The sequence below is a fragment of the Drosophila novamexicana genome, unplaced genomic scaffold, assembly GCF_003285875.2.
Source record: "Drosophila novamexicana strain 15010-1031.04,08,12 unplaced genomic scaffold, DnovRS2.1 tig00000008-arrow-pilon, whole genome shotgun sequence".
Classification (NCBI taxonomy): Eukaryota; Metazoa; Arthropoda; class Insecta; order Diptera; family Drosophilidae; genus Drosophila; species Drosophila novamexicana.
In genome coordinates this window covers 6,878,707-6,895,664 of record NW_020824765.1, presented here as the reverse complement: position 1 = coordinate 6,895,664, position 16,958 = coordinate 6,878,707, and the positions used below count along the sequence as shown (strand labels likewise).

Here is a 16,958-nt window from a genome sequence, read left to right as displayed (position 1 = left end):
TGCGTAAAAAACTTGCCTAACTTAAAGCTTAAGTCTCGGCTAGAATTAAATATGCCACGACCGGAGGAAGTGTATATGTATGGCTAGGTTTGGTTTAGCATGCGCTCTCTAGACTCTCGTAGTACTTAGTTAAGTTCTTGCATTTTGTTAGCTTTGTAGTAAGTACTAACTCGATACATACGCATCAGATATATATGTATATATATGTATATAGGGAGTTACAACTGTACAGGACTCCCACAACTGCTCACCTACGCTACATGGCCACACCCACACTCACACACACACAACGCTTGCTTTCAATGCTTTCACAATGCTTTTTCCTAACTCTCCCCCCTAACCCAAGAACTATTAATAATTATTCAAAGCCCCCCCCTCTTATATTGTGATTTGATATAAACGTAACTAACCTAATATCTGTATACTTATTGTACGTTCTATATTAACTACTAAATATGCATATAATTAAATATGTGTGTGTATACCGCTACTTGTATGTGTTAATTGTGTGTTGTTGGATTGACTTGATTAAATGTAAAACAAAAAAAAAAAAACAAAAACAATTTAAACAAATTGCCGCTTAACCACGCGCGCGAAGCAAGCAACCAAAACCTAACGCACAAGTCAATCTCTCTGATTCATAAATTGCCCCCAGATGAGGATGAGGAGCCGCGCTGCACGCAGCTGACAAATCGGCACAAGATCGCCATACGCTTCATACGCAAGGTATGAATATACTATATCAATCACTCCATCAAATATAACCTACAATATTGCAATTTCAGCTCAAGTATTTCGTGGCACGTCGCAAGTTTAAGGAGGCATTGAAGCCATACGATGTCAAAGATGTCATGGAACAATATGCGGCGGGTTAGCTTAAAGCATTATTTGCAATTCATAAAGATATTACTTATAAAAATGCATCTCAAAACGTTTACAGGTCACGTGGATTTGCTGGGTCGCGTCAAGATGCTGCATTTGCGGTACGTATACGTAATATTTTAAAGTATTATTTTTTTGACATCTAAACTAATTACAAATTTAGCCAGAAAAGAGCTAAACAATAAATAATAGCTTATTGCTGCAGCAGCACAATGAAAATATTTTTGGAACCTTTGAACTTTCAGTGAGCTAAATGAACTCAATCGAATTTATCTAGCGTCAAGCTCTAAAATAACCGTAAAGCCTCATAAAATGCATATTTAACTGGTTAGTGAGAGAATAAGTTGTGCTTTTACCTTTAAGGATTTATTGCTTTCATTAAATACAATTTATCTAACATCAAGCTATAAAGTAGCTTAAAAGCTCTATAAGGTACTTGTGTAACTGGTTATAAAGAGGGTTAGGCAAGCTTTGAGCTTTAAAAACAATTGGTTTTTCTCATTAAAAATTAGTCTAGCGTGATGCATTTAAATAGTCTTAAAGCTCATTAAAATGAGTGTTATAAAAAGTTAGTTGAGCTTTAGAAAAAATGTATTGTTCTCATTAAGTCCAAATTATCTAACGTCAAGCTTTAAATTAGTTTAAAAGTTCTATAAAGTATGGAAGATCCATAAGTTTTCCTTTTACATAGACACAACAAATATCCGGGTTCGAACCTCAAGTAGCCAGATGTCATAGGTGCTATATTTATGAAATATTTATTAAATATACTTTCTATTTCTTGTATATTGCACAGTCTTGATCAGATTCTGGGCAAACAAGGATCCAAGGCAAAGGATGTGTATGCCTCGAAAATCAGCCTAGCCTCGCGTGTCGTTAAGGTTGAGCGCCAGGTAAGCAGAAGGGGAGAAGCCAACTATGCTATAGATAATATATATCATAACTATTGCAGGTCGTGGATATTGAGGAGAAACTCGACATACTGATCAAGGCCTATATGGAGGATCGTGATAGATTTTTAGCGCTTCCGTTGCCAGCAAATCCGAAACCCAAAATACATTCCATTAGCCCTAGTCACAGTCACAATCTGCATCACACACACAATCAGAGCATGATCGATGTGTGGAAGCGAACCGCCACGCTTAGCGTGCATCCCGAGCTGGTGTCGACGCCATCCGGAGCAGCAGCAGGTGCCACATCGGTGGATCGTCTGGACAGCAATGAGACGGCGCTGACCTCCACACAGACGGTGACAACCACAACGGATGCGATTGCCACACAAACACCCATGCCGCATACACAGCATACAGCGACCAATACAAAGGTAAATACATATATATATGGCAACTAATTACATACAAGATATATATGGCATATATACTTATAGTCTTCCGTGCTTAACCCATATCAGCTAACGCCTGAGAAGCAACAGCACAATGATGTATTTATGACTGATTTAGAGAATAGAACTAAAAAACGCGTTACTTTAAGGTGAGTGCAAAAGAGAAATAAATGAAAGATTCGGCGCGCCGAACTTGAAATACCCTTGCAGATATATGACAATTAAACGGTATATTATTTTGAGCAATTGCTGAGCTTCGTCTATGAAGAACCCAATAAGAAATCGATTATTTCGTAGACGGTTTTATATGTTAGATATATATATATTATATCCAGGATATATTTCTTTCCAAACAAAAGTGCCTATGGGAGCTGTATTTAATAGTAGTCAGATGTTGATCTCTCTAGTAGATGTCTTAGACGCATGACTGAAGAGTTTGTAAAAACAAACAAGTTTTTCATAGTAGAAATCATTTTCGACAGATCGTGCCTTTGGGAATAATTGGATGTATAGTGAAACGATGGGGTTTTCAAAGGTTCTTTGTTTTTGGAAGTGAGCTAAAAAACTCAAAATTATAGAGTTAAAATGAAGTACTTTTATGCAAGACCAATCATTTCTATGGAAGCTAAGTGTTAAAGCATTCAGATCAGGTATACAGAAATACTTATATCTTTTTGACTATCAAATATATATATATTGACTCAATTCAGGGAAATTTTCTGCAAGGGCATTAAACAACATAAATTAGTTAAAGATATTATATAGATGTTTATATTAAACACAAACAGCCTGCATAGATCCACATCGGAGCCATATAGCAAACACGAGCAACGCATCAATATGCCAGATGAGGGCGCACAATCCTTGGATTCCGGTGCGAAGCCAACGCCGCCAGATAGTTCAAGTAAGCCAGGCCGTGCCTGAACTACCCGCACAAAAAAAACCACAAAGCGCCAAAGATTCATTAATTTTTTTTCTTTAGTTGTTATTTCAAATAAAGCACATATCCATTGAGAAAAGCAACCAACTGCGCACTCATTCAAAATATAGTTTAGAGAATTCCAATTGGAATATTCAAATAATTGATTTAAACATTTGTATTATGTGTATTGCCCACAGTTATACTCATTGATGAGTATGAGGACTTCGAGGAGGAGGATCTGAACTGTGAGGGCGAAATGGAGCATTTTCCATCGTGGGAAATCGATAGCGACATTGGCGCCGATGTCGATGTCGATGCGGATGGCGACTGTGATGAGTCCACGGAGGACACGGCGCTGCTGCATTGCGCCACGCGCACCGCGATTGTTATAACACCCATTAGCCCAGTGAGTACCTGAGCTGAACTTAACCCCAAACTGCATATAGAAACTATTCTATTTACTTTCTTGCTTTCCAGGTAAGCTCCGCACTCAACCTGCAAAGCTTAAATGACCAAACTACAACGCTTAATAAATCAAACTTGCTTCCGCCAGACTCTGGCTAGTTAAATGCAATTGAAATTAGTCGATATGTAATATCTCTATATAATTGAAACTATTTAATAAGCTGATGTGTGCTGCTGCTCAGACTAGCAGTTACGCTGTACCAAGCTCTAGATCTAGATCATAAATCGAATCAAAACATTCACAACAATTTGGATTTAATTTGTTCACGCAATTTTTAATGACCAAACTGCAAAACGCTTTAATAAATCAAATTTGCTGCCGTAAATGTACATACATAAATATATATATGACAAGACTCGCAGATATCCTGTAAAATCAAATTTTAGCCACAAAACATGTTTCATTTTATTCGATTTCTTTTTGTACAAATGTAATTTGTATTTAGAAAAACTTCGTTAGCATAGTTAAAAGTTTGTAGTATTTAATCAAGAGCTTAAGCTGTGTAGGGTATGGAGGCGTCTACATACCAAATTTCATAATGCTAGCTTATATAGTTACTGCGATAAAAGTGTTCAAATGAGAAGAGATACACGTGAACATGGCTTAAGCAAACTAATGCTAAGACCCAGAACTTATGCCTGACCAAATGATATGTGAAAAGTGTGAAGAAAATCAGGCATGTAAATACAAGATGTGTGAGAGTAGAATGTAGAGAAAATAATGTGCAAATGGTGAAGCAAACTAATGTTAACACAAGACCATGAATGACAAGTGCGAATGAGCGGAAAGTGGAGTGGAGATGGGTAGTGAAAATAATTGAAACTTAAGTTGACAAAACCGAAATATAGAAAATAGCAGCTAGTTATATCTATAATGTTATATAACATACATTACATTATGTATGTCAATTTTACCGACATATTTTGTGTTCAAAATTATGGGTAGCAACTACTTAAATCAATTGAAATCAAAAGTTTTAAAACTGCTTTAGCGAATACAAATAAAAGCAAAAACAATCAAATAATGCACATTCCACTTGATTCTAATCAACAATGTTAACATTGCCTTTGCTTTTTTGATTCTGGCATCTCTGCGTCCGCTTCCTTGATCTCCTCTTGAAACTCCTCAAAGATTTCCGAGCCTGCGAGGCTCTCGTTTTCCTCGGCAACAGCTGTGTCGCTTATAAACTCGATTTGTGTGCTTGCATTGATGCGTATGCAGCGTTTCTTTGATGTGGATGGACCATCGCTGGTTGATTCCTCCTCCTCTTTCAGTTCCTCGCCCCCCTCATCGTCTTCCTCCGCCTTGACTCGCTCATCTTCCAGGTAAATGCTGCTGTTGTGCACCTTACGCACATGCATATTGAGCTTCGTCGTGGAGCCAAAGGACTTGCTGCAGCCCTCGTCAAAGAAATCACGACAGGTATACCTGGAGCCATGCACACGCTGCATATGATTTGATAGACCCTGGCGACGTCCGAAGCGCTTATCGCAGATCTTGCACTCGAAGGCGAAGCGTTTGAAGTGCTGTCCCAGCACATGCACCGACAGTGACTTCTTGTTGCGCGTGATGAAGCTACAGTGCTCGCAGCTGAACGACTGGGTATGCAGCTGCGGATAGGGATAGGCATTTGTTAAATTTATTAGCTCTCTTTTTCTCTGATGGGCTCTACTTTTTCGCCTCCATGCAATTTTGGGTTTGTTTGTTGAAATTTTAATATTGTTTTTGTTTGTTTCCGCATAAAAATCCGTGATGCTTTGGAGCCTACCGCTGGATATAGCTAACGCCCTGGATATGCCCTAACGCCCTATCAAGGAAACGGTTGGGAAGTGCACAAATTTCAAGGAAAGCTTGCGCTTAACATTGAGTATGACCTATGTTCACGTCCAAACAAACATCAGGGGAAAAGTTAAAACCGAAGAGAAGCCCACAGAAGGAGTATAGTGCTGAGAAACTAACAATTACAGTGAAAACTCATCTAGCGAATGGTGATATCCTTGCTAATTATTAACAATATATTAATAACCCTATTAATATATTAATTTAAATAATAAAAAAAAAATCTTTTCCCTTTTAATTCTGAGCTTTAGACAAATAAACTGGAAATAATTACAAATTAATATGGACATACATATAATATAAATATATCAAGTGATATAAAATATTCGCTTGCCCTAGCTTAGAAAAAAAAAAAACAAATTGAGACAAGAGTAAGCCCACATAGAAGCTAGCCATATGCCAATAACAATAAGCTAATAATAATAATAATAATCAGTTAAGACTAACTTATATCATTCAAATCCTATATATAATTATTTTACCCACCCACACATAATTAATAAGTTAAGCAATCTAAACAAAATATTAGAAAAATATAAGAGAAATTGAAAAGCACAAAAAGCCGACCTGTCTATTCATAGAGCTCATATAGAAATTTGATTCGAGTTTTCAATTTGATAGATATCTGATAAACTTAGCACGCTCGGCTAAAAGTTCTGCCCAAAACAAATTTTCCAAAAATATAAAAGAGTTCTTTAACATTGAGTTTCTTAAGAAATATTAAATATAGTTTATGAAGAAGACTCACCCGCTGATGCGCCTCCATTTCACTTTTATGATAGAAACCCTTTTGGCAGACACTGCACAAGTAGCGTTTGTTGTTCGAGTGCACCACATTCATGTGTGTGTCATAGTTGCGACGATTTTTGACCACTTTCAGGCACAGCTGACATTCGATGGGCTCATGCCAATATGCGTTATGTTTAGCCAAAGCCTCCTTATCCTTGTACGAGGCTTTGCACAGCGGGCAAATCACATTGTCTACAAAGAGTAAGGTATTTACAAGGGAACTTAGTTATACTATTTCCAAATACACACTGTTGTTGTGACTGCGCGCCACGTGCACCGAGAGCGACATTTTGGAGCGACACTCCTTCTGGCAGAACTGACAGATCCATTCATTATATTTGGCCTGAGGCTCCCGCTTGCAGATGGCGTCGTGTGTGCGTCGCTTATGTGTGTACAGCGAATTCCAGTTTATATAGGCCTCAGTGCAATCCTGCAGAAAATCAAATAGTTAGGCTTTTTAAATAAATAAGCGAAATAAATAAATAAATACCTCATAATCACACATGTAGTACAGACCAATCTCCAGCCTGCGATGCGCCACATCCGTGCGCTGTTGCTGAAAGTTGCGCAAATGATGACGATAGAGTTTCATGTCGGCAAACTCCTTGCCACAAGGCTGACAAAAGAAGAAACCATCCTTATGCACGCCCGAATCGCGATGCGCGCTCAAATCACTTTTGTGCTTGAAGTACGCGGAGCAATATTCGCATATATAAGCATTACGCAACTGTTCCGCATAGACATCCATGCCAAGGCAGGCTGAATCCTCATTTCCCACATGAGCCTGCAAAGCAACAATATCTCTTTAACTGTTTACCATATACATTTTGTTACAATTTAGCTCTATCAACGCGTGGCAATTCAGGCGGCTTTGTTTCTGCCTGAAGTTAACTTCGCTACCAACTGCATTTATTCATTAGACCCCAGCGATGCCGGGTATTGTATGTTAGTATATAAAAGCATCGCAGCTTACCATCATTTTGTCGTTATTTTCGCTAAGCAGCCCGCAATTGCTGCACACATGCACCTCGCGCTCAATGATTAGATGCGTCTTCATGTGCAGGTTGTAGGTGGCCTCCGTAGCAAATTCGCGGCTGCATAGCTCGCAGCTGATCACGCTGCCATGTACGGAGCGCTGCAACATAAACAAAAATATGCATTAGTTCAAAAATAACAGGCAGTTAAATATCATTTCAAGCAATCATAACAAGCTACAATTATACAATACTTCGATCATAGCCACAAGTTGAGTGAGAGAAGAAAATATTGCGAAGGATTGCTTTAACCAAAGCCACTTGTGGAGTTTTGGGTAAAATATCTTTAAACAAACGTTTTTTAAACTCAAATATTTACGATTTGAGCGGAAGCCCTATTTGATGAGTCTGAGATATTTAGAAAAAGGTTTTTAAACAGAATCTAAACTTATCTCTTTTAGCTATATGCCGCTTTGATGTATGCGTAAGCTGTTACACATTTGATATAGTGCGCCGATCTGGCCTCGACATATTTGACATAGATCTAGCTCCTACATATTTGATACAGTGTTCTTATCTGGTCGAATTCAACATGGTTACAGCGGTATGACAAAATTGACCAAGATAACATAAAAATAAAGCGACTTATTCAAACATGAAGTGACAAACAAGGCTATAGATACGCGACCCAACAGGAAAACTACATTAAGATCTGAGACTGATCTCTACTAGGGATTAAACGCAAGTAGCACCCACCATGTGAGCATTAAGTCGGCCGCGTGTCTCAAAATTGGCGCTGCACTCGGAACAGCTGTAGGTGGTGCTGCTGACATTCGAATGCGACTTATTGTGTTCCATAAAAACGGCAGCGTCACGGAAATTGCGATCACAACTGCAAGAGCAAAAGGATATGTGAGACAAGAAATGAAAGCCAGGTTAATATAAAACTCACAGATCACAGAAGAGCGTGCCCTCGGGCTCGTGTGCATAGTGCAAATGATGGAATAGCTCATCTATGTTGGTGTCCGCATAGTCGCACACAAAACAGACGCGCGGTCTGTGGCGCTCCAAATGAAATTGATTGTGGAAATTAAAGCTGAAATTGGTCATGGAATAGATTAGCTACGACTGCAGCGTTAGCGAAGCCATTTCAACAACTAACCGCTTCCAGGAGGGAAACTCCAAGCCGCACATCTCGCAGTACAGGCGTATTCCGCGACGCTTCTTGATGACATGCGCGCAAGAGTGTTTGTTGTATTGCAATATGTTTGAGAAGGTCATGTTGCACTCGGGGCACTTGCCATAAATGGGTATTCTGCAACGAAAGGCAATCAATTGGGGTTTCTGAATAGAATTCATTAAATTGCTTACTCCGCCACGGGCGCATGCAGCACCACCAAATGCATCGCCAGGTATTTGCGGCCCTGCAGCTCCGCCGTACAGCCCTCAATGGGGCAACTGTAGCGATCCTCCGACAGCTGATGGCGCTTCAGCATGTGATTGAGCAACGTCTCATATTTGGTGGACTTTAGCGAGCAATGACGGCACACCGTGGCCCAATCGAATTGCAAAGTCTCAAAGCTGGTCTTGACCACGGTGGACAAATACTCGTGCAGATCGCCAATGTTATCAGCTGCGTGTAAGAATTGGCTAAGTGTGTATTTCATGTACCTTGGTTTAGCTTACGCACATTCCTTGATCAAAACAAAATTGAAAGGTTCCACTTTGAAGGATTCATCATCGCTTTGGCTCTCATTCTGTGACTGCGCTGTGACGCTTTTGACTTTGCGCTCTACTTTGAAATGACGCACATCCAAGTCGGAGGAGCCATCTGTGGAGAAATTCGATAAATATTTAATTGTTATATATCTCAATATATAAAATAATTTGCTCTGACTAATTTAATGGTGGAAAATTAATGTCCAAAATGTCTTAAGTCGGGCAACTCCGGGAAATGCCAGCCAGTATGTCTCTATATGCATATATGTGCTTGGATATATATCTAAGTACGTTTACTTACCATCAGGCTCGAGCAGAAACTCTAGCTCCTCGTTGTTTTCCTGTTCGTTCAGAGTCTGGCACTCTTCCTCCGCCCGCTCTTGCTGCACCACCACCTTCAGCTGGCGCTTATTCGTGCCTGATTGTTTCTCCAGCTGACGCACTGTGGCCGCTGCCTCAACAAATTTATCATCGCCTGGCGCCTCCTCATCTTCAAGAATGTCTCGTATTAGTGCGCTTATCTGCTCCTGATCCGCTGACCCGGCTTCTCTGCTGCTGTGACTTTTAGCGACCGCTTTGACCGCTTCCTTAATTTTAACCGGCAAACGTTTCGGGGTAACAGTTCTGACCCTGGCAATGCGTATGGCCGGGGCACCTGCAGCTGCTTTTGGTGGAGGAGCATCCGTAGCCTCCGCCGACGGAGGTTTCTCTGATTTAACATATGTCGCCAACAGTTTGACGGTCACTGGCGTACTTTTTGCCGCTGTTGGCGCTGCCTTGGGCGGCGGCGGCGGCGGGCTTTGCTTTTTGGCGAGCTTTGCATCCTTTTTGGCGGCAACTGCGGGCACGGGAGGCGAGACAATTACAAGTTCCTGCTGCTTGACGGCATTCTTTTTGCCTGCATTGGCGGCATCCTGCTCCCGTTGCAGCTCGTCTATGTCAAAGAAACGTATAAGAGTATTTACACACTCCTGGCACAGCAGCTGCGACTTTTGGGGGTCTGGCTTGACAACTATTTGGAAATATTTGGCCAGCAGGTCGGCGAGCTCAATTTCGATGCCCACTTCATCGAATATTTCCTGATATTGTTGCTTTGAATTGTACGCACTGCAATGCAGGCAGCTAGGCCCATTTTCGTTGCTTTTATTCGAATTCTCCGACATTTTAACTTTTTACACATAGCACGACGCGAAACTAAAGAACGAGCATCAGCTGAACGATATGACATGCTTAGTGTTGTAAAGCGCAAGCAACGGCTATCGATACTATCGTTACCAAATTGAGTAAAAACGTATTGTTTCTACTGCATTTATTGCAATTCTACGACAACGACCTCAAATTTCCAAAAAACTAAAGCAGTGCTGAGCATCGAACGTGGGGTAGGCTTATCGTTAATCGATAACTGTTGATGGCAACGCGTGCGTAGTGTGCAGTAACGTACATTTTTGGGCGCAAAATTTAACTGTTGACACGCTTGAGCAGAGCAAAGTAGCTGTAGGAGCAGTTCACAATCTGTAAATCGAAAATGATTATTAGTAATATGATTAATTAATAAGCACACCACATTATTCATACAGATGCAAAAGTTGTGGAATTAAAGCTCTGTGAGTGATTTAGGGTGTGCATCTGCAGCGGCGCATTAAAGCGCAGCATCATTAACAGGCTCATTTTGCGATTACTCCAGCTCCAAGTGGTCCAATCGGAGCTGTACAGTGCGTGGGAAAGTAATGCACTCTGATGGCTCATCTCGTCGGCTCCATAGCATATGATGAAGATTTGCAGGAGCATCACAAACTGATACGAGGCCATCATGATCATAAAAGCCGTTTCTCGAGTGCGTATGGAAATGGCATAGAAGTTGGAAACAAGCACCAGGACCGAGCAGAGCATCTGCACCGAACCGGGCACCTTTATAAAGCCATCCACCAGATCCTTAAGCCGCACGATACGTCCATAGTGGAGGCAACAATCACGCAATTCCAGCGCAATGCGCTGATCATCCAGCGGGGTAACAACCGCGCCCAGGCTCTCCAACCGAGCTGCCAGCATGGCCAGTTGTGTCTCCAGAAAGAATAAGAACGAGCCGGATATGGAATCAAATGCAATATTTATCCAGCAGGAGGGCATCAGCGACAACACCTGATACAAATACAGTCCATAGAAGCAGCTCGGCCGGGCCACATTGCACGGCTCGTACATGGACAGCGGCAGCGCATTGTTATCCACAAACCATTGGGTGACCAGTATTAGGCTGGCGGCCAGCACGGAACTCCATGCATATAGATTGCGCCACTTGACGGTACGCTGAACGCCGCGTCTATAGATCAGCGACTCCTTGCCAGATCTGGGCCGAAAACACGAGGAGTGCATTTCATCAATGAGCCGGGCATGCTGTTCATTTTTCAGCTTAATGCTGAGCAGCTTGGACATGCAGGAGACCTCGGTGGCAAACATGAAGAATACCTGCAGTATGACACTCAGCTGATCTATGTTGGCCAGCACACGTATGGCAAAGAAGAGCAGCATAATGGACACAATGGCCAGCATGAGGCAGCAGCGCAGCTGATGCCACACGTTCTGCTGCCAGGTGGCAGCCAAGTGCAGACGCCACATGCCCAACATATTGAAGTACCAGACCTGATACTTGTAGAAAGCCGCCGTGATTTTGCGGTGCTCCGCTTGCTGCATCATGTCAAGACTTTATCGAACAATGACTATTTGGTCAGCTGCACTTTTAGCAGGCCTTATATACGGCCAGCTTACGCAAGGACACGCAGGCTAATTAGCCCTAATGAGCCGCTCATTATGGAATATTTTACAGTGCGCAAAATACAGTTGCAACTCACCGAACCGAACAGCTCCAAGTCAAAGGCATGGCTGGCATTTATTGTCCTCATACGTATGGGATTATCCAGGCGTTGCATCAGCATCAGCAGCAGCCGCCGATTGGACCGCTGCCAACCCACCCAATCGGATCTGTACAGATCGTGGGGCAGACCCAGACTGCGCTGTGTTATCTCACTGATATAATTGGTATATACTTAGATATCGGATGTTCTATATAATTGGGGGTTACTTACCCCGCAAAGTAGCATAATATAAAGATCTGCATGAGCATACAGACTTGGTAAATTACCATCTTCAAAAGGAACAGCTTCTCGTCGGATAGCTGTAAAGACATTTAGATATTAAATCATTTTGATTTTAACTAAAAGATTTAATTAGCTTTATATTTTTAAATTTTATAAGATAATTTCATTCGAATTAATTTTATAGTTTTGGCAAATATATATGTAGCTAAGAACTTTGATTCTAAAAATGTTTGTTAAATGTTTAATTTGAAATCTAATTTTAATATCAAAGCAAACAACTTTTTAATTTAAAAACATCAACTTTTTTTTGATTACACGTATTTTTTGTAAAAACTCATGTGCTTTTTGTAATATCGAAAATTTTCTGTTCAAGTACATTCTTCTCAACAATATTTTGGTAATATTATACCTTTTATTTGAACTATATATATTTTTTGTTTTTTTGTAATAAAATATCGAAGTTTGTTTACAAAATTTCTATAATTATTTTCTTTCTTTTTCTGACAGTTCTTGACCCTTATTCTATCAACTCACCTGCGTCATGGCATAGAAGTTGGCAGTTAGGACCAGCACAGAGCAGAATATTTGCGCCGATATGGGTTTATTGACCAAAGCCTCGGTATCAGCTGCCAATTGGACAATCTTCATATGGTAGCGAATGCAATTCTTCAGCAGCCGCTCCATTTCGGCGCCTTTCTTTGTGCCTTCCAGATCGCAATTGTGGCCAATATTTTGCAGTCGTAATGCCAAAATATCTAATTGACATCGAATAAATATACAAATGGAACAGCACAGCGAATCAACGGATATATTCATAAAGCAGCCGGTCGAGAGCGAAATACATTGATAAATGTACATGAGGCAGTACCCAATGGAGCCGGGTGCTCCATTGAAAGGATCATAGCTAACCAGAGGTAGCTCGCTATTATCGATGATATATGAAGTAAGGAGCATTGTACTTAAAGTACACAACGAAAAAGTTCCATAAGAATTACGGACAGTACGACTCAATTCCCTGGCGGCCACAAAAATTTGCTGCTCCTCCGGCTTTTCCGGTCGGAATAGTGGATCGTGTAGATTGGCAACGATCTGGAGCAGGGCCACGTTATTAGACTTAAAGGAGAATAGCTGAAAATAAAACAGAGTTTTAGGCAGCTGTTGTACGAATCTTAAACAATTTACCTTTATAGAGTAGCCAACGCTTGTGGCCAGCAAAAAGAAACCCTTCATTACCTCGCTCATATGCCGTATATTGATTCCAATGTACATCACAAACATGAAATTGAAGGTCATCATCCAGAAGCCGAAAACAAACCAGAAATTTATCCCGTGCAGCACACGTTTCCAGCGCACCTGCTGTGGCCAGATCGAATACCAGCCCAAAATGCGCTTCTGACCCGTGTAAAACACCTCCACAGACCTATCAAAAGTAAGATTCATTTCGTAGCAAGCTCGGGCTGTAACTATTGTGGGTCCTGAGATGGACTAGGCCTTTTAAGGGCATTGCGTAGACAATTAAAAACTCGTTAAAGGACATTAATTGGTATTAAATTTAAATGAATTCATTGAACATAACTTTGGGCACCAAAAGAATCAAGGAGTCAGCAATTATAAAATATAATTATGAAATATGAGAAATTTAAAGTTTTGCCAAATTAAAATAAAAAAGAGTCAGATGTTGTACTTGACAATTTCTCCTTTGACTTTCTTAAAATAAATAAAATACTGAAAATAATAATGAAACTACAAATTTGTTCATCGATTTAATTCATATTTAAATTTGTTGGTTCGAATTCCCAAAAATTTATGTTAAAATTTAAAAAATTTCAAAAAACACGTATGGACAACGTAGTCTACTATTTTGAGCAGTGCATGCGACTTTCACTAATCGCTGACTGTTGTCTAATAAGCTAAGGACCGTTAAGTAAATATACTAAATTATTCAAAGTGCATTTTTAATGGGCAAAAGGACAAAACGATTTTCATTTATAATTTTATTACAAAAATGTACATTTTGTCTGCGTATTTAAGGAAAGTATCCGAAAAGCAATATAAGAAAAATCAAGATGTTATATAAGAAAATCTTTTTGGAAAAAGTAGATAGAAAAAACTTTTGCAATGGGTCAGAAATTTAAAAATAAAAACATAGAAAAAAATAAGTAAATTATATAGAAAAGAATACTATTAAAAAAATAAGAAAAACAATCATAATACTTCTAATGATAATAATAAAACTCAATAACAAAAAATGCTAATAACAATAATAATTGTACTAATAATAACATTAATAATGATAATATTATTAATAATAATTGTAATTATAATAATGATAATCCTAATAAAAATAATAATAATAATAAAATTAAATACTAACAATAAAAATAATTACAATACCTCCCGTAATGGTCAAAAGAAAAATATAATAATTAAATAATAATAATTTGATGCATTAAAATATCTAAAGATTATTTATTTGCAAAATTATTGATATATTTTTGCTGGAAAATGTTAAAAAACAAATTCTGAAAAATTAAAATAAGGCGCATTCAGTGAACAAATAAACCTATAAAGTATTAATACAGTTGTGGAAAGGGGAAGGTGAAACATGGAAAATCAATTATTAAAAAAAAAAAAACTTGTTTTAAATATTTCGACTTACCTTTAGCAAGAGTTGTTGGTAAATTGTCTGCCAGAACCAAAAGCAATTTTTGCATTTGTCTTAGTATGGAAAGTTGTCCGGATTACAGCAAAATATGAAACCATCCCTGGGATTGTCCGGCAGACTAAGAGGACACGCGACGCTCTGGCAACTCTGCAGGACTTCCGGTCGATCGAGCTCGAATTTGTTGTTGTACGAGAGAAACACATAGATGCCGTTGCCATTGATGTCTCGCACAGTCTTATAGATCCATAGGGGCACCGGCAGCTTGGAGCCGGACAGGTAGGCGCTGCGCTCGTCGCCATGCACATCCTGGAGCGTGAGCACATCGATGCCACCGGTCTTAATGCGGAACGGCCTCTCGGCGGGCACCTGGCTGCGCAGCCAGCGCTCTATTTTCTCCCAGTTGCCATCATTAATGCTCTTGAATTGTGGCACCACGTTCAGATAGCGAAAGGTGCTGCCCATTTGATCGCAAAACAGAAAGTCGGCGGATGCCACCAAATGGCCGCGATTGATAACCAGATCGCTTGGACTGGGCAAATATTGTTGATTGTCGCCAAAAATACAATTGAATGCATCATGGGTATTACGCTTCATATAGGCAGCCGCCTCCGCAGGTGTGACTATCTGATCCGTCTCGAATTCCACCCACGGCCGCTTGGCGACTGCGGAAAGACTTTGGCTAAGGCTGCAGATTTTAATTGCTTTGATCAGAAGTCTTACAGAAGCTCTTGTAGTAGACATCGCTCTCTGCGTACAGCACCCGCCCCTCCTGGCCATCATGGCAGGAGCGAAAGAGCTCCAGCTGTTTGCCCTCCAGCGAATAGCCCACTATATACAGCGTCTGGGGGCATGCAGCGTCGCGGCTTTTCGCTACAGTTGAACGCATGGGCGTGGCACAGCTCATGGGCAGCGCCAACGTAAACTGCCCGTTGTCCTGGCATTGGGTCACCAGCACATCCGAAACGCTGCAGTACATGTAAAACCGCATGCCGCTGGGCACTCGTTCTGTGCGCAACAGCTGAAGGGCGCCACTCTCATCCCGGTAGGTGAATATGCGGTTTGTATTTTCCACCATGTGCCTAGTTATTTGACAATCAGCCTGACTGCCTGCCCTAACAATTAGCATTACAATTTGATCAAATATATATAGTCCCTATATAATCTAATTACCCAGCACGCTCAGCAGCAATATTAATATAACTGCCAAGTATTTCATATCTAAATTAGCCTAAATGAAATTTTGATTACTTAACTAGTTTCCATAAATTTAACAAACAAATATAATAATTTCTCTAATCAAAGCACTTTGGGGTACTTCCCCGCACCGAAAGTGTTGTCAAATGCCAGAAATTTAATTCAACACTAGTCGAAGGCATCTCTGTTTCAAATGTGGTCACATTTTTTTAATTTAATCGAAAACTTTTAAAGGCATGCTGCTAAAGTCTGATGAGATTTGATAAAATCTGATGAGTAATGGGAGGGTTTATATAGGATATTTGAGAGTAATATTTTTACATTCATTTTGACCAAGAATAATGTTGCCAGATTTAGATGCCCGATTGATCTAGAGGTCAAAATATGAACAAAGAGCCAAACCTCGTGAACATCTGATGAGATTTGACCGAGTTACAGGGCTGGCAAATTTTGACCTACATATGTCTATATAGGATATTTGAGAGAAATATTTTTACAATAATTTTGACCAAGAATAATGTTGCCAGATTTATCTTTGATATGTGTATGTGATAGATCTAGAGGTCAAACCATGAACAATGAGCCAAACCGATAAATTATGAAGTTCTATACAATTTTTTTGTCGACAGTCCACTCTTGGATAACACTTTATTGCTTTTATCACATACAATTGGATAAACTTTGTTAAAACAATAGATGTTGTTTGGTTGTTAGCTGAACTCTTTCATCCGACATTTGTTGTTCAATGTTCGATCTTGTGGTACTGTACTTTGTTGTAATTATCGTGTTGCTAAATAATAATAAATTTTTTTTCGTTGTGAGTTTGTGTTTTTTTCTTCTACTTCAATTGCTTGCAACTGCTTCATATATATCTTTGCTATATGTATGTGGTATATAGTGTGTACATATATAAAAGTGTTACATACGTAAGGGTAAAATAATAAAGCTTACAACATTAAACATGTAGCATAAGAAAATAAAAATAAAAACGAAATCAAATACAAAATGCTATGCAAATATAGAAATGTTTCGGATCAAATAAAAAATTCAACAAAAAATCGTTAAAACTCAGAC

At 39.7% G+C, this 16,958-nt stretch overlaps 4 protein-coding genes across 18 annotated transcripts in view; 1 reads left to right on the top strand and 3 right to left on the bottom strand.

The window, feature by feature from the left end:
* The window catches only part of LOC115763310 (potassium voltage-gated channel subfamily KQT member 4), a 54,371-nt gene extending 50,644 nt beyond the window's left edge, over positions 1–3,727 (top strand). For 7 of the 10 annotated variants that reach the window (XM_030705834.1, XM_030705825.1, XM_030705811.1 and 4 more), the window contains 9 exons: positions 656–726; positions 786–870; positions 941–983; positions 1,679–1,775; positions 1,835–2,206; positions 2,270–2,373; positions 3,013–3,128; positions 3,344–3,552; positions 3,624–3,727. In XM_030705834.1, coding sequence (XP_030561694.1) covers positions 656–726; positions 786–870; positions 941–983; positions 1,679–1,775; positions 1,835–2,206; positions 2,270–2,373; positions 3,013–3,128; positions 3,344–3,552; positions 3,624–3,710 — 1,184 coding nt within the window. In that variant the 3' untranslated portion in view covers positions 3,711–3,727. Of the gene's footprint in view, positions 1–598; positions 727–785; positions 871–940; positions 984–1,678; positions 1,776–1,834; positions 2,207–2,269; positions 2,374–3,012; positions 3,129–3,343; positions 3,553–3,623 lie in introns of all 10 variants that reach the window. The other 3 variants (XM_030705866.1, XM_030705851.1, XM_030705818.1) reach the window with 2 other exon arrangements.
* Positions 3,728–4,657: 930 nt separating this feature from the next.
* LOC115763303 (zinc finger protein 814) lies at positions 4,658–10,124 on the bottom strand. The gene is made up of 11 exons (XM_030705799.1): positions 9,235–10,124; positions 8,905–9,045; positions 8,586–8,847; positions 8,377–8,529; positions 8,167–8,310; positions 7,971–8,106; positions 7,214–7,375; positions 6,731–7,024; positions 6,490–6,670; positions 6,200–6,432; positions 4,658–5,222 (listed from the first exon to the last, which is right to left on the bottom strand). Exons 1-11 carry the CDS (start codon positions 10,094–10,096, stop codon positions 4,668–4,670), a joined length of 3,123 nt encoding a protein of 1,040 aa, XP_030561659.1. The 5' UTR covers positions 10,097–10,124; the 3' UTR covers positions 4,658–4,667.
* A 246-nt stretch (positions 10,125–10,370) lies between these two features.
* Positions 10,371–13,684, bottom strand: LOC115763415 (odorant receptor 46a). 5 transcript variants are annotated; one of them, XM_030705984.1, is made up of 4 exons: positions 12,560–13,683; positions 12,014–12,102; positions 11,780–11,954; positions 10,371–10,445 (listed from the first exon to the last, which is right to left on the bottom strand). In XM_030705984.1, exons 1-4 carry the CDS (start codon positions 13,463–13,465, stop codon positions 10,392–10,394), a joined length of 1,224 nt encoding a protein of 407 aa, XP_030561844.1. In that variant the 5' UTR covers positions 13,466–13,683; the 3' UTR covers positions 10,371–10,391. The 5 variants fall into 5 exon arrangements, with proteins under 5 accessions (XP_030561844.1, XP_030561865.1, XP_030561852.1 ...); XM_030705992.1 differs by lacking the exon at positions 10,371–10,445 and having other exon boundaries at positions 11,617–11,954; positions 12,560–13,153; positions 13,208–13,684; XM_030706000.1 differs by lacking the exon at positions 10,371–10,445 and adding an exon at positions 11,662–11,721.
* Positions 13,685–14,527: 843 nt separating this feature from the next.
* On the bottom strand, positions 14,528–15,987 carry LOC115759648. Of its 2 annotated transcripts, none has more exons than XM_030700640.1 (4): positions 15,861–15,987; positions 15,411–15,797; positions 14,685–15,352; positions 14,528–14,588 (listed from the first exon to the last, which is right to left on the bottom strand). In XM_030700640.1, exons 1-3 carry the CDS (start codon positions 15,904–15,906, stop codon positions 14,745–14,747), a joined length of 1,041 nt encoding a protein of 346 aa, XP_030556500.1. In that variant the 5' UTR covers positions 15,907–15,987; the 3' UTR covers positions 14,528–14,588; positions 14,685–14,744. The 2 variants fall into 2 exon arrangements, with proteins under 2 accessions (XP_030556500.1, XP_030556508.1); XM_030700648.1 differs by having other exon boundaries at positions 15,411–15,802; positions 15,861–15,931.
* Positions 15,988–16,958: the final 971 nt, after the last annotated feature.

Coding starts and splice junctions, on each gene's coding strand:
- LOC115763303 (XM_030705799.1), bottom strand. CDS start 10,096: ATGTCGGAGAATTCGAATAAAAGCAACGAAAATGGGCCTAGCTGCCTG. Junction 7,376..7,970: donor GCCGACTTAATGCTCACATG/GTGGGTGCTACT, acceptor TTTATGTTGCAG/CGCTCCGTACATGGCAGCGT. Junction 5,223..6,199: donor AAATGGAGGCGCATCAGCGG/GTGAGTCTTCTT, acceptor CCCTATCCGCAG/CTGCATACCCAGTCGTTCAG.
- LOC115763415 (XM_030705976.1), bottom strand. CDS start 13,465: ATGAATCTTACTTTTGATAGGTCTGTGGAGGTGTTTTACACGGGTCAG. Junction 12,103..12,559: donor ACTTCTATGCCATGACGCAG/GTGAGTTGATAG, acceptor ATGTCTTTACAG/CTATCCGACGAGAAGCTGTT. Junction 11,955..12,013: donor ATATTATGCTACTTTGCGGG/GTAAGTAACCCC, acceptor CAATTATATCAG/TGAGATAACACAGCGCAGTC.
- LOC115759648 (XM_030700640.1), bottom strand. CDS start 15,906: ATGAAATACTTGGCAGTTATATTAATATTGCTGCTGAGCGTGCTGG. Junction 15,798..15,860: donor ATTGCTGCTGAGCGTGCTGG/GTAATTAGATTA, acceptor TTGTTAGGGCAG/GCAGTCAGGCTGATTGTCAA. Junction 15,353..15,410: donor TGTCTACTACAAGAGCTTCT/GTAAGACTTCTG, acceptor GTCTTTCCGCAG/TCGCCAAGCGGCCGTGGGTG.